General features: G+C 37.7%; 2 protein-coding genes across 2 annotated transcripts; both read right to left on the reverse strand.

Moving 5' to 3' along the window:
* Positions 1–810: 810 nt before the first annotated feature.
* LOC134845559 (uncharacterized) lies at positions 811–8,816 on the reverse strand. Its single transcript, XM_063862502.1, has 3 exons — positions 8,633–8,816; positions 5,555–5,817; positions 811–2,333 (listed from the first exon to the last, which is right to left on the reverse strand). Exons 1-3 carry the CDS (start codon positions 8,771–8,773, stop codon positions 959–961), a joined length of 1,779 nt encoding a protein of 592 aa, XP_063718572.1. The 5' UTR covers positions 8,774–8,816; the 3' UTR covers positions 811–958.
* Positions 8,817–9,214: 398 nt separating this feature from the next.
* LOC134845560 (zinc finger protein 107-like) lies at positions 9,215–12,235 on the reverse strand. The gene has a single exon (XM_063862503.1). The coding sequence runs from the start codon at positions 10,411–10,413 to the stop codon at positions 9,310–9,312; it is 1,104 nt and encodes a 367-aa protein (XP_063718573.1). The 5' UTR covers positions 10,414–12,235; the 3' UTR covers positions 9,215–9,309.
* Between the last annotated feature and the right edge of the window lie 1,847 nt (positions 12,236–14,082).

The following is a 14,082-nucleotide window of genomic DNA, read 5'->3' on the forward strand; positions in this document are numbered from 1 at the left end:
GGAAAACCTAGTACGACGGACTCTTTGTGAGTTTAGATTACTGAATGAAAGTCTCGGAAAAGTGGCGCATCCATTAAGAATTTAAAAAAAAAACATAAATTTTTTCCAAAATGGGCCGAAATGGCCCGCTTGAGAGGGAACCTATGCCCAATTTTTTCGTTTTTCCTAAAAATCACTTAGAAATTTCATATTCATGCCCAAGGCTTAAAATGAAAGGAAAAAACTTGTATTTTTTTAGGTAAATATTATAATCAGTTCATTAACATTTGCAACTGTTTTTAAATAAACTAAGTTATGTTGTGTGTTACTTAAAACGGAGATAAATCATGCCATTTCTGAGTAGGCCTTTAGACCCTCTAATGTATGATTTTATATTTCACATTTTTTTGTTCGTTCTATTTTTGCAAATATGTAGAATTTATGCACTAGATTTCATAATAATTTGAAACCCAACTAACTACATCATTCATGTTTCTAATATTTTTTGGGGCAGCATTTAGTATCCCTTATGGGATCGTTAGCTGTCCCCTCTTTGATACTGATGTATTTATGCGCAATATGATATGAATTTTCTAGTAACATTGAGAAATTAATTCTTTCTTTCTTTCTTTTATTTGCCAGTTAGATTGCAAAAAAATTGAGACGTGCGTATAACCACTACGCTCGCAAGTGTAAATCTAGGGTCTCACACTCCTTGAGGCATCTTTAGGCAGCTTTCACCATCTACGATTAATAAAAATTATTAATTCGAGAAAATAAATAGATTAATAATATTCGAGAAAAAATCTAGTCAAGCCTGGCATCGACCGATAAACACAGTTAAGAAATAAATTCACAAGACCAGCAACACAAAATATTTACAAATGATAATTTTGAATCTGTTCAAAATTTTAGAATTATCAAGAGAAACAACACAAGTCAAGTTCAAAAATGCGTCAAAAAATTAGTTTGATTATGTTTAATTTCCATCTTCGTCATCAGTAAGTAAACTCTCTCTGTAATGAGTCAGGGTCATTTTAGAGTTGCTTCTGTTACTACCAGGTATATCTACAGCGGTACTTTGTTGGTCTAGCTCAGTTAGACTGGAGGACATGCTGCTTTGCAGAGAGTAAACTCCTCTCTGCTCGTTTCTCTTCAGAAGCAGCAGCTGATCTATCCTGTCCATCATCCCATTGTATAATCTCTCTGCAATCAACTCAATCGGCAACATCATCAATGCTTTGTCCGAGTCTGACCCCAAACCTTTTGAACTTTCGTCTTCAATTTCTTCTTTTATACCACAGCTGTTCACTGACTCTTGGCTTCCTCTTTTACTATCCAATCTTTCGTTGTCGAGTCCAGATATCTCACTGCTGTCATTGATCTTGGCTTCAATTTTCCAGATTAGATTCCTTAGTTCAGCATTTTCACTTACTAACACACTCTGCTTGCGCTCCAGATTACTGATGAGCGACTTCATGAATTCCTGCTTCTCACTCTCATCACAGCTACATCTAGGAGCCACCATCCACTTGGCTCTCTTGGGCTTCAGGTCATTCAGGATCTCAATGGAGGCTGGCTGCACTGCACTAGAAGACGACGAGGAGCTCATCACATTAGACCTCTGAGATTGACCCGACACACTTCCAGATGCAGATTGACTAGTCCCACTTTTACTCCCTTTGGAACCCCCCAAAATGGTGTCCAGTTTCTCCCGCAGCACCTGCGCTTCCTTCTCCTTCCGCTTCAAACTGTGTTCCAGTTGGGTGACCTTCTGCTGCATCATAGCCATACTTTTCTTGTTGTTCTGCTTCTCAATATTCAGTTTCCGCAGACTTGTGCTCGAGTCTTTCTTCTTCTGACGATCGCTCTCTTTAAATTTGGCAACTTCTCGTTCCAGCGACTCCACCTGACTCTTAAGCCTCTTGATTTGTGTATTCTGTGTGTTATTATCACCGCATAGGCGTTTGTATGCCAGCTGTAGTTCCTCATTGCGCTTATTGCATGCACCCACTCGGTTTAGTGCTTCGACGCAGGCTAAAGCCAGAGACAACTTGGTCACTTGTTGGTTATGTGATGATGACGAATTGTATGATTTTGTTGAAGTTGAGATGTCTTCTTCTAACTGCAGACATTTCAGCCCCAAAGAAGTGAGTTCTCGGTTGATGAAAGAGACCAGACTGCTCATTTTGGAGTCACTGTCAACTTCAGGAGCAAAGTGGGGTCCTGGGGATGCAAATGAAAGGTTGAAGTTTTCATCGTCATCCAGGTCACCACAAAGTTTTCGCTTCTCGCCTTTTCCTCCCCCTCCGACGAGTCTCACAGACGAAAGAGGACTGTCCATTGTCAATACTCTGAAGCACAAGAAGATCCAAGTAGACAACATTCACTCCAGGACACGGCAATGACATTCTCGCTTAAACCCTTTTTCAATATACATTTCTAAAAAAAAATGTCGCGAAAAATATATCTCAAACGTCCATCAAAAGTTATTGAAATAATTCGAATTATTTTTCCGTCCGTTTTTCCGGGTAGGGCGAGGGGTTTTGCGAGGTTGAATTTAAGTTTTCGGAAAATGATTTTTGATGGACACAAGTGAACTGGAATTTATCTTATTTAATTTTCTATTTAAAACGGAGAAGCTTCCTCGAGCGAGGTTATACAGAAAATTTCATTTGCTTGAAAAAAATGCTTGAATATCATTTCATATAAAAAAAGAAGATGCCACAGGTACTATCTCCGAGCTAAATTGAGCCAATCAAAAACAGCGGACGGAAAAATCTTTTCTTAAAAACAGGTTGAAATCTATTTTTGTTTTAAAATTTGGGCTCTCGATAATCGACTGTAACCGCACACGCACGCAAAAATTTCATTTCCTTTTCAATGACACAGCATGAGGCAACTAAACCGATGGAAAACAACAAGGAAAAAACTTAAATATGTAAACCGAGACCAAGTTGGTATAACCTTAGTTAAGATTACGTCAACATCAATACGCAGAGGCAAAGCGGAGTTTTGCATCAATTGCACCGAAAACAATCCAGCCGAAAAAAATCATACATTTGAAAAACCAACAAATCTAGATAAGAACGAAAAAAGCCATTTTTTTGAAAAAAAACATGCATCTTCCGATGATTATCTAATACTATCATCGGGAGAAGTTCCGCTAAAAGCCGAAAAAACCTAAGCAGAAACCGTTGGAGCCAAAAACTCAAAGACTTTAAAACTAACAAACAGTTTTTAAGTCACCCTCACCCTCATAACACACGCACACAGAAACGGTCATTTTCGGTCATCAAGCGATGCAATATGAGGCCAAATTGACAATATAATATAAGCCGAACATATTAGCAGAAACAGACAAAAAAAAAGATATTTAACACAGAGGCGACGCGGAGCTTCGCAACACTTGAGCTACAACAGAAATGGCAGCTAAATGTAGCAGACAGGAAAAAAGCCACTAAGTCTAAAAAAAGAAAAAAAACACTTCAAAAAACCACAGCTTAAGAAAGTCAATATGTTGTCTGGAACCATGTTATATTTGGGGAAAAGATGTCCCGAAACACAACCCACAGGAATAAAGGAGAAATAAAAAAACGGTAACTGAGACGAAGAAACTTAAATTAGTTATCATTAAAAATTTTGAGCTACAAATTCTATTCTAAGAATTTTAGCAATTTATGCAATCGGTAATGAAGCATAAAACTTATGCTTCCTTTGAAATGACTCCAGACTAGATCACTGATCCGATGAAATATTAGGTGAATAAACTTTTTAAGCGAAAAAAACAGCAAAATATACGAAGTCGAGGATAGCAAAATTAAAAATTGCAGAAGTAATTCAAAACACTGAACGCAACTACCTTAAAAATAACGAACAAAACATAAATTCTACGATATGGCAACTAAGCCGAAAAAACATCAGCAGACAAATTATAGGCCGCCATTTTTAGGAAACTAACAATTCTAGTTTGAAAGAAAGTTCCTGGTCAGATTCGAACTCACGTCCTTTGCCGTCCCAGGCGTATTCTTCACCTCCATGCTAAGTTCAGGATAAGCATAGAAGTTTGAATTCATTACAAACCAAGATACAATGGTTCTTTTAAACGAGTTGTGAACCCGAAAAGTAAATTCCGGTTTGATAACGCTTGCTAATAGCAAGCTCAATAAATCGTGTTGGTAAAAAAAATAGTTTCCTTTCGAATAGAACGGATATTTGAAATGCTATCATGTTCAAAAATTACCTGTTGCAGTATTTCAAACATAGTTCAGGAGATGAGTCCTGTGACTTAAGTTAATTACTGTAGAAAAAGTCGAGTGCCCGGTTGTAACACACTTGCCATCGCAAAAGTAATTATAAACCACACGGTAAATTAATTTTCAAATTAATGATCAAATTAAGCATTTCAGCAGTTGAATCACTTCTTTTCTTACAAGCCACAACTTCTAACAGATCCGCAGGAAAATTTGTGAGCTGGAAAAAAGTATATTCCCCACACAGAGGCGAAGTTGCACTTCGCATACACAAGCAAAAATATGACCGACAACGATACTGGGAAAAACTGAATGAGTAAAACTTGAGTCTATTAAATTTCTTAAGTGACGCACGCCAATCAGGAGTCTACATAATTGCTACGTGACGCAAGCCAATTATACCGCATTAGCAAAACCAGTCAAAAAAATTCACCAACTTACATGCCTCAATTTATAGAGCGGACGCAATTGAACTAGTATACGAAAAAAATGCATCAAAAACATCCCACCCTGCCCAGGTTCGACCCTCTTATTTTGATGATGGTTTCCTTCCCTACCTCTATGCTACAGATATATGATACCTTGAAGCCAAAGTGCTATTTGTAATATAATAGTCAGTGTTAATATCCTTAGCATTGGCTGTACTTAATAGCTGGTTTTTGATCAAAATGAACACATTTTGTCGCAACAATTGCATCGCAGCAATATTTGCGACTTAGGTTGGAAAAGAGTTCATACTATAACACAAGCTTTGTTAGTGTAATGACAAACACTAACTCTCGCAAGTGTAAATACTGGTGTCCAAAGATAGTCTTGAAACATTCAGAGTAAGTCTGTTGAAAATATTACCAGGAATCTTTCAAAAAAATAGCAAAAAACTACGTGTCCTCTTCCTCAAATTTAACATTACTAAAAACCTGAGTCTTCGTCCATTATCACTAAATCACTTCGCTCATTTACTTCGAATGGTTTCCAATGAAAATTTTAATTCAATGCGCATTTTTTATCAATGTTCCGAAAAAGACAATTTTTCAAAGCTCACTAAAGAAATGTTTGTCAGCTTAACCCAGGCCATACAGGTTGAGTTCATAGGTCTGTTTTTTTTTTCACTTTGGCTCAGCCATAATCTGCTATTCTTCTGCTTTCTGAATCATTTTGTGCTGAGCTTTCTGAGTTCCCTACAGCCAACGTCGATTAGTGTGACAATCGAAAGCTAGAACAAAGGAAAAACTAGAGTTGAACATTTTAAGTTCAACTAGCAGCTACTGATACAGTCGTCTCCTTCGACTGTTTCCAAACATGCATTGGCAAATTGTACGAACAGATCACTCTTCATTAGACTGCTTATTTCCTCATTCTTGTCATCTGCCCTGTTGCATCTCTCAATCATCTCCTTCAGTTCCTTGCAGCCCAGTAATTCCCTCACAGTTGTATTGTGCTCCAGTCGTCTCAACTTATCCAGAGCTACGAAATCCGGCGAGTCTGGATCTATTTCTCCCTCTCCCTCCTCCCCATCCAGCGCAATTCGGGGAGGTAATGGCACTTTGACTGCTTCAACCTTCACCTCAACTCCTCCGTCTGTTTCCTACAAAAAACATACAGCACGATTGAAACACAATCAACAGATGAGTAGGAAAACATCTTAGCAAATCGTTACAAATTATTGAATAGATTTGAGACTGGGTCTTTTTATCGGCCCTCACAACCATAAACTAATTACAGAGACGAAGCACTTCGCAAACTCAAGCGATAAAACGGCTAAAAGTAGCTCTTAAAAGGAAAAAAGTGAAATAAAGAAAGAAGATGTAAAACACAGAGGCGAAAGGAATCTTCGCAACACTTTCGATACAAAAACTTTTTGAGCTACAAGACCTTCCTGCATGGAAAAAAAGGTCAAATAAACCTTCTGAAAAATCAAGTTGAAAAAAAACTTAAGAAATAACGTGAAAAAATTCAAAAAAAAACTACAGCTGCAAAAACTCAACGTTCGTTGAGCCGAAAACAAAACTGTTGTCAAAAAATTTCATGAAGTTTCGAATGTTAGTACGCCCCATCCAGACTGAAACACAATTTCCTAAACGAATATAATTATCTTTCGAAATTACGCAATGTAAGTTCACTAACCCGAAATTGCATAAACTAATTTAAATACTTTTTAAAATGAAACAAAAAATTATGCAAAATCAGACTTGGGAAATTCACAAATTACTAAACTTTCAATAATAGTAAAAACTGTTTAAATTGGAACAAAACTCATGCTTTAGAAATTAAGTCAATAAAAACCTTACCAGATAAAAAATGGTGTTTAGAAAAAACGGAAAAAGAACCGCGACAAAAACTAGGACGAAAACCACGAACCCAAAAAAATGAGAAACTTTGTTGAAAAATTAAATTTAACGTAAAACAGTCTTTACCTAATTACCAATTAATTAGTTTCATTTGAATTTGAAGTATTTGAGCATGTCAGAAGTGATACTTAGCATTCCTACTAAAACTGATCATTCTGTGCGCAAAGTTGTTAACGGGAAAAAAGTCTATACCCATTTGCAATACCCTTGCCTATCTCAAGAATAGAAATAAATAAATGGAAAAAAAAATCAAACAAAAAATCACTACAGTTTATCCCTTTGAAACTGAAAATTTCAGCCTGTAAAAAAGCGTGTTCAGAACCGTGGATGAAAACCTTTCAGCCTGTTACGTTCTTTGAATTGAACTAAACAATAATTTGAATAGATTATTCTATAAAAAAACGGTGAATAAGCCGACAAAAATTGGGCTGAAATCAATTAGGCCTGCAAAAAAAAATTTTCATCAGAATTTTTTTTACCAGTAGATCCAGTCACGCATGAACTTTAGAACCTAGTGTAACTCGAAATGTTAAACGTACAACGCGATCAAAATGGAGATCTTGAAATTGGAGATCACCCTGTGAACAAAGTTCTTGACGGGGAAAAGTCTAGTACCCGATTGCGATACCCTTCCTTATCGCAAGGGTAAACAAGAAATTGAACTGGTTTTAATATTGAGCCCTAACAACTTCAGGTTCCTTCCCACTTGGCCTGGAGAAAACGCGGCTGCTTTTGAATTTTTAGGTCTGGGCTTCGCGTTTTTTTTTTTGGAGTTTACATGAAATTGACTTTTTTCCGGTAAAAAATTAATTTTTGGACTTCCGTTTGTCTGCTCAAGTTTTTTCGGCTTTGGTTCCATATCAATTTCCATATCAAAAACTTTTTTGTGCAGCAAGCAAGTACCACGGTAATTGCAAGTGTTGGTCACTGCAATTTCAGGGGAGTTATATGAAAAAAAATTCGGATCAACTGGTGTCTGCTCAAAGATTGTCAGCTGTGTTTCCACTTTGTTGCCCGTTGCTAATAGTTTTATTTGAATTTCAAGATGCATGAGTCCTGCAACAACGCTGTTTACGGGAAAAAAAGTCTAACACCCGATTGTTAATCTTCGCTTATCGTCAAGGAAAATATAACTTTTTGTTTTGTGCCAGAACCGAAACCCGAGCTGGACATTAAGTGTGTTACTTCCTCGCATCTGCACCACGACCATTTGTCAATCTACAAACACAAGCCACCAATAAATCAGATCCTAATTAATTGCCAATGCTATGCAGCAGAAGTGTCACTGCTTGAGCACTTTCCTTTCGATATATTGAAAAAAGTGGATTTGTAATAAAACACTACGAATAAAACACTACTTGCAGAAACAAAACAAAAAATAGCGAATCGCAAACTTTTTATCTAAAAAAAATCAGCAGAAAAATCATTCCAAGAAAATTACATAAGCAACAATTACATTGTCTGGAACCAACATGGCTGCTATGCATTAAATTACTTCTCAGAGAGCGATTGATGAAACGTTAAATCTAAAATCCATTGTTTTCTGATCTTTTTTTATAAAATAAAGCCAAAGCCGAGTTTCTTTATCAAATATACGAAGATCGTACAGCACTGGGAGTAGAAAACCCGTAAACGTAAACAATCCAGCTAACTTAGAAAAAAAATCCGAAGAATTTTAAAAAATGATTATTTTATTGTTGCGAGACAACTAACTTCTCGCGAGCCAGAGAATAATAACAATGGTATTTTGAAAACCAATAAAATTAGATATTTCAAAAAGATTTAACTTTTAAAAATCCTTTAAAGAAATCAATATGTGTAATTCAATGAGATCAAACCAAGGAAAAGATCGAACCGATTAAAAATTGAGCTGAGTTTTTGTTCATTAAAATTGACCGAATAAAAGTACTTTTCAATTTGTTATTCATTTTTCCTTTCACAATCGTCACACCCAGATGTTGCCGGGATAATAATTCAGTAACTAAGTAGCGTTAGCGAAGGTTACAATTAGGACCAACTAGTTTCGTGATGCCTGCTGTTATTGGTTATAACCTGTGGGGGTGGTGGATTACATTGAGATTTGTGTTGCTGGCAGCACTTGAGACTGCAATAAGGAGCGAGGCAGGAGGGACATTTGTATTTGCTCTCACTCTCTCTACACACTCGGCATCTCCTGCGCTGCTGCTTCTTCATTCTCTCAAACGACGATCAGAATAACTCTGATGCAATCTGAAAAAAAAGTATTCACTTTTGTAACACAGCACAGCGGAATCAATTTTTGCAACTAAATCCACAGTGAAAAAAAATATTAAGCATGTTTCACAAAATCACTTTTCTACTGTTCATTCTATAAATGTAATCGGCTTTCAAAACTGATTAAAAAACTTTTTTTTGCTCGATTTTCACTTTACTTTTTGCGAGCATTATTTTCGCAGCGCTTCGACGAACAGCTTGAGAAACGCGCGACCTAATGAGTGTCTGCTCTACCTTAAGTGACTTTTGCAGCTCAGACAAAGCTCGGCATACTCCAGGAAAACAATCGAAAAACATCGCCGTTTTGAAAGAAAAATTAAAAATTTTGAACCCCATCCTAATTTGTTTTTCTCTACTGCTGTCAGTTTCAAAAATTGAGAACAGATTTTTAAAAATGGATTTCAAAGGTAATAGGTATATAGATGTTTAATGGAATTCAAGTTTACCATATCTGATCTAATATAGCACCATGTTAACTATGATCCAATGACGGTTACTTCTTGTTCCAAATCACAGTTATCATTGTCCATTAAATAGATAATGTGCCCATTGCAACTGGTTACGTGATCCTCTAGTTGTTGTTTATTGTCAGCTTGAAACTGACCAAAACATTTTTCACATTTCAATTTGTGGACGTTATTTAAGTGTGTAACTAAATTTCCACTTTGAGAGAAACTTCGACCACATACACAACAGAAGTGAGCTCGTCTTCCTTCGTGAAGAGTGGTCACGTGTCTGACCAATGCAGTCTTCTGATTAAAAAACTCACCGCATAGATTGCAGTGAAAAGATCGGGGATGAAAATGCACTTGAATATGTTCACAGAGGCTTCTCTGAGATTTGAAAACATCGTCACAAAAATCGCATTGATATTTAGTCGCACCAGAATGCACCAACTGAAAGTGAGTTTTCAAGTTGAACCGACTAGGAAACACTTTTAAACAGTTTTCTTCTGGACATGTATATGGATGTGTTTTGTAACAGTCGCAATGGCTTGTTTTCTCTGATAAAGAAGGCTCAGATTCAGCCTGAACACCCTCTAATCTCTTTTGACAACGAGGACATTTCAAGGATAAAAATAAATCGTGGTCTCTCAGATGCTTGTTGAATAACTTCTTAGATGAATACCATGCACCACATCGCTTGTATGGGCAAGAAAACTTCGAGTTACTGTTATCGAGTTTCTTCATTTTAGGAGTTGATACTTTGGAAAAAGTTACTTTTCTCAAATTTTGTCGGGTATATTTGTCTAGCTTAAATAAATCTGAATGATCGGACTGTAAATGGTTGCGTAGTTCTTCATATGCCAGAATTTGCTGATGCTGGCAATTATCGACAGGACAATTTTTGATAACAAGACATTCGTCGGGACAATTATTGCCAATACGCAGATGAGATCTCTCGCGATGACGGCGAAGATTATATTCTGCTTGAAAAACAGCTCGACATTCGTCGCATTGAAATGGAAACACGTTACCAAAGTGCAGTTGATAAATATGAGACTCTAAAGAATACCAATTAGAAAAAATTTGAAGGTTTGGCTTCTCAGTACAGATTCGGCAACAAAATTTAGAAGCCATAAGAACAATCTAAAAATATTTTCAAAATTTTTTTTGTTGGGTAAGTTTGATGGGCTAATTTAGCCTAATTCTTGTGATAAACTTATTAAAACGATCGAGCGCTCTTTGAGGGATTTTAGAGACAGGTCTGTCAAGTAGGTCTCAAATCTGGGGGAAGGAGGTCTGGCGGTGAGCCCGGGTGAGGTTGTCCTTTTCAGCAAGTTTTATAGATTTTATTATATTTTTCTTCAAATTAAATTTGTATTAATTTCTTCTTCATCTATAAATTCCAGCCGTTATTATGGGTTAGTTCAGTCCCTTTGTGTCCTGTCAAATTTCCTTTTTTTACCGTTACGCCGCGCCATCAAGATGAGGATAACCAACAAGGATAACCAATAAGGATAACCTGCTGCCTGGAAATGTCCTTTTGTTACTCCATTTCTGAAGTCTGCGTCTCCTAATGATATTACAAAATACAGACCTATCAGTATCTTACACCCTTTTGGTTTATGTTTTGAGAAAGTTCTCTTCAATCATATATATTCAAAGATTCGAAAACATTTGTCGAACTCTCAGCATGGTTTCAGAGAACAACGATCAACTGTAACACAGTTGTTATCATATCTTGATGAAGTGCACCACACTAGTGATTTCAACGTTCCTTTTGCTGCTGTTTATTTTGACTTTGGTAAAGCCTTTGATTCTGTTCGTCATGATACCATTCGAAACAAGCTATCAAAGTATGGTTTCGATCATGATTTCTTGTTACTTTTTTGTCGTATCTCTGTAACCGATCACAGTGTCTTCGTATAAAACGCGCACATTTCCAATCCACGTTCTGTTACTAGTGGCGTTCCTCAAGGCAGCATCTTGGGGGTCGCTTCTTTTTTTTCAATGATCTGCCAGAGTGTCGAGAATTTTCCAGTTGTCGTTTGTTCGCCGACAATTCAAACTTGTTTTCTACTGATATTACTTCACTATGAGATGAAGACGAATGGTAAAGTGAACAACTTACAAAAACAAATGATTAAATTGAGTTTTCAGTTTTAAAAGAAATGTGGTGGAGCAGAGTATGTCGTCTATAAGTCATCGTCAGCCGTCTCCCTGCGGTCTGTTCAATCTGTGGCGTCAATGTACGAGCCGTCAGCCGTCTCCCTCTGGTCTGGTAATTCTGTGGGGTTAATGCAGGAGCCGTCAGCCATCTCCCTGTGGTCTGGTCGTTCTGTGGCGTCAATTTACGAGCCGTCAGCCGTCTCCCTCTGGTCTGGTATTTCCGTGGAAACAATGTAGAAGCCATCAGCCGTCTCCCTGTGGTCTGGTCGCTCTGTGGCGTCAATATACGAGCCGTCAGCCGTCTCCCTCTGGTCTGGTAATTCTCGGGGGGTCAATATAGGAGCTTTCAGTCGTCTCCCTGTGGTCTGTTCATTCTGCGGCGTCAATGTACGAGCCGCCAGCCGCCTCCCTCTCGTTTGGTTGTTCTGTGGGGTCAATGTAGGAGCCGTCAGCTGTCTTCCTCTGGTCTCGGCATGCTCCAGAAAAACCATCACCTTTTTGAAAGAAAAATTTTGATCCCCATCCTAATTTGTTTTTCTCTACTGTCAGTTTCAACAAACGAGAACAGATTTTTAAAAATGGATTTCAAGAATAATAGCTATTTAGACGTTTAATGGAATTCAAGTTTACCATATCTGCTCTAATATAGCACCATTGTAACATTCGCCCGGAAGATACATATCGACGGAAAATAAAACTAAGTCCTAAGACGACTGGCTAACGTCTAAACAGAGCTTTACATGTTTTTAACCGTCTCTACCAAGCCAGTACTTTCGGTGGTCTTTCGAATATCGGGTCGACAAAAAACGTTACTGCTTTCGGCTTCGGTCAAAACACTCAAATTAACTTAATTACATGCAGAAATAGTGAGCTCATGGCTGGGTCTCAGTATCCCCAGACCACGAGGTCACTCCTAAAAACAGGGCTACTACTACTTATTGAATTATTATTGTTTTTGTTCAGTAGATAAAAATCATCATCTCCATCGAAGATGGATCAACCCTTTCCCCCAACTCCTAGCTTCTCATCTTGGTAGAATGAATTCAGATGTTAATTAAATTCAACTCAGGACATGACAGGGAAGCTAAAAATTTATATAAAACACTATCAGTTCCAGTCCCGAGACCCCTCCGGATTCTTGAATCCGAGGAAATAAGGCTCTTATTCTCCTTCCGGAAGGCTGGTTTTCCACCCTTCACCGTTGTTCGCAACGGCCTTCCAACTATTGTAGCGACACAATAGTTGCAACTCGGAGCGGTCTCTGGTACTTCTGCTTTTCTCCGATTCTGATTCTCAATTTTCTCGTTGTTGTCGTCGTTGTCGTGTGTTTTTCTTCGACTTTTCTGCCAAAATGGCCGTTTCTGACGTTTCTCAGAAATATGACGTCATACTTCGAACTTTTAAAATTTAAAAATACCAGAATATCTTGACCTTCACCGTTTGACTAATCGTCCCAATAACGTCGTTAATCGCTTAAAACCGTCATTTCGGAAGGTTCGCTGCTAAATTTTCGAATCTGCTGAATCTGCATTTTGATCCATTCTGGTCGAATGTCACACATGCTAACTATGTGACATTCGACCAGAATGATCAAAATGCAATTTCGCATTCGAATTTTTATTGGAACATCTAACTTGGAAGATTGATGGTTTTGATGAATTAGTGACGTTATTTAAACGATCAGACAAATCGGGAAGGGTTAGTTTTGACTGACATGCTAAATTTTGAAATTTCGATTTGGACATGAAAGACACGTAACCTTTCATTTTTTGCACACACTGAAACGGCGAAAACACAATAACAGAATTCGTAGAGAACAACAGTATTCTCAGTGACAGCAACGACGAAATGGTAGAAGATTGAAATTGTGCTTACAAATTGTCGGAAACCACTCCGAGTTGTAACGATTGTGCCGCTAAAATTGTTACCGAGCAGTTCACAAGAACCAAGAAGGGTGTTGGGACGACGTGTCCAGCCTTCCGAGAAGAAATGAGAGTGTTATTTCTCCGGTTTCCAGAATCAGTAAGGGTCTCGTGATTGGAATTTGAATTGTATTAAACAAACTTTTAGCTTCCCGGAATGTCTTGATTTGAATTTAATTAATACCAAATTCGTTTTCAGATAATGAGAAACTAGGAGTTGGGGAAAAGAGTTGATCCATCTTCGATGGAGATGATGATTTTTATCTACTGAACAAAAACATTAGTAATATAATATATAAGTAGTAGCCGTGTTTTAGGGGTGAACTCGTGGTCTGAGAATACTGAGACCCAGCCATGAGCTCACTTTTTCTGCAAATAACTAAGTTAATTAGAGCGTGCTGATCGAAGCCGGAAACAGTAACGTTTTTTTGCCGATCCGATTTTACAAAGACCACCAAAAAAGCCGGCTTTGGCAGAGACGGTGAAAAGCACGTAGAGCTGTTTTTAGACGCTAGCCAGTTGTTTTAGATCCTAGCTTTATTTTCCGTCGATATGTACTTCCGGGCGAATGCTACATAGATGTTTTTATGGCGCTCCTGGGTGTTATTATTTTTAACATCATGACCGGCAGAACCGTTAACGACCACCGAAAACACTAAAAAACCAAAAACACTAAAAAGTATAAAATCAGTAGAAATCATCACCCCAGACGAGA

The sequence above is a fragment of the Symsagittifera roscoffensis genome, chromosome 5, assembly GCF_963678635.1.
Source record: "Symsagittifera roscoffensis chromosome 5, txSymRosc1.1, whole genome shotgun sequence".
Classification (NCBI taxonomy): Eukaryota; Metazoa; Xenacoelomorpha; order Acoela; family Convolutidae; genus Symsagittifera; species Symsagittifera roscoffensis.

Coding starts and splice junctions, on each gene's coding strand:
- LOC134845559 (XM_063862502.1), bottom strand. CDS start 8,773: ATGAAGAAGCAGCAGCGCAGGAGATGCCGAGTGTGTAGAGAGAGTGAG. Junction 5,818..8,632: donor GTAATCCACCACCCCCACAG/GTTATAACCAAT, acceptor TGTTTTTTGTAG/GAAACAGACGGAGGAGTTGA. Junction 2,334..5,554: donor AGTCTAATGAAGAGTGATCT/GTTCGTACAATT, acceptor CTTGTGCTTCAG/AGTATTGACAATGGACAGTC.
- LOC134845560 (XM_063862503.1), bottom strand. CDS start 10,413: ATGGCTTCTAAATTTTGTTGCCGAATCTGTACTGAGAAGCCAAACCTT.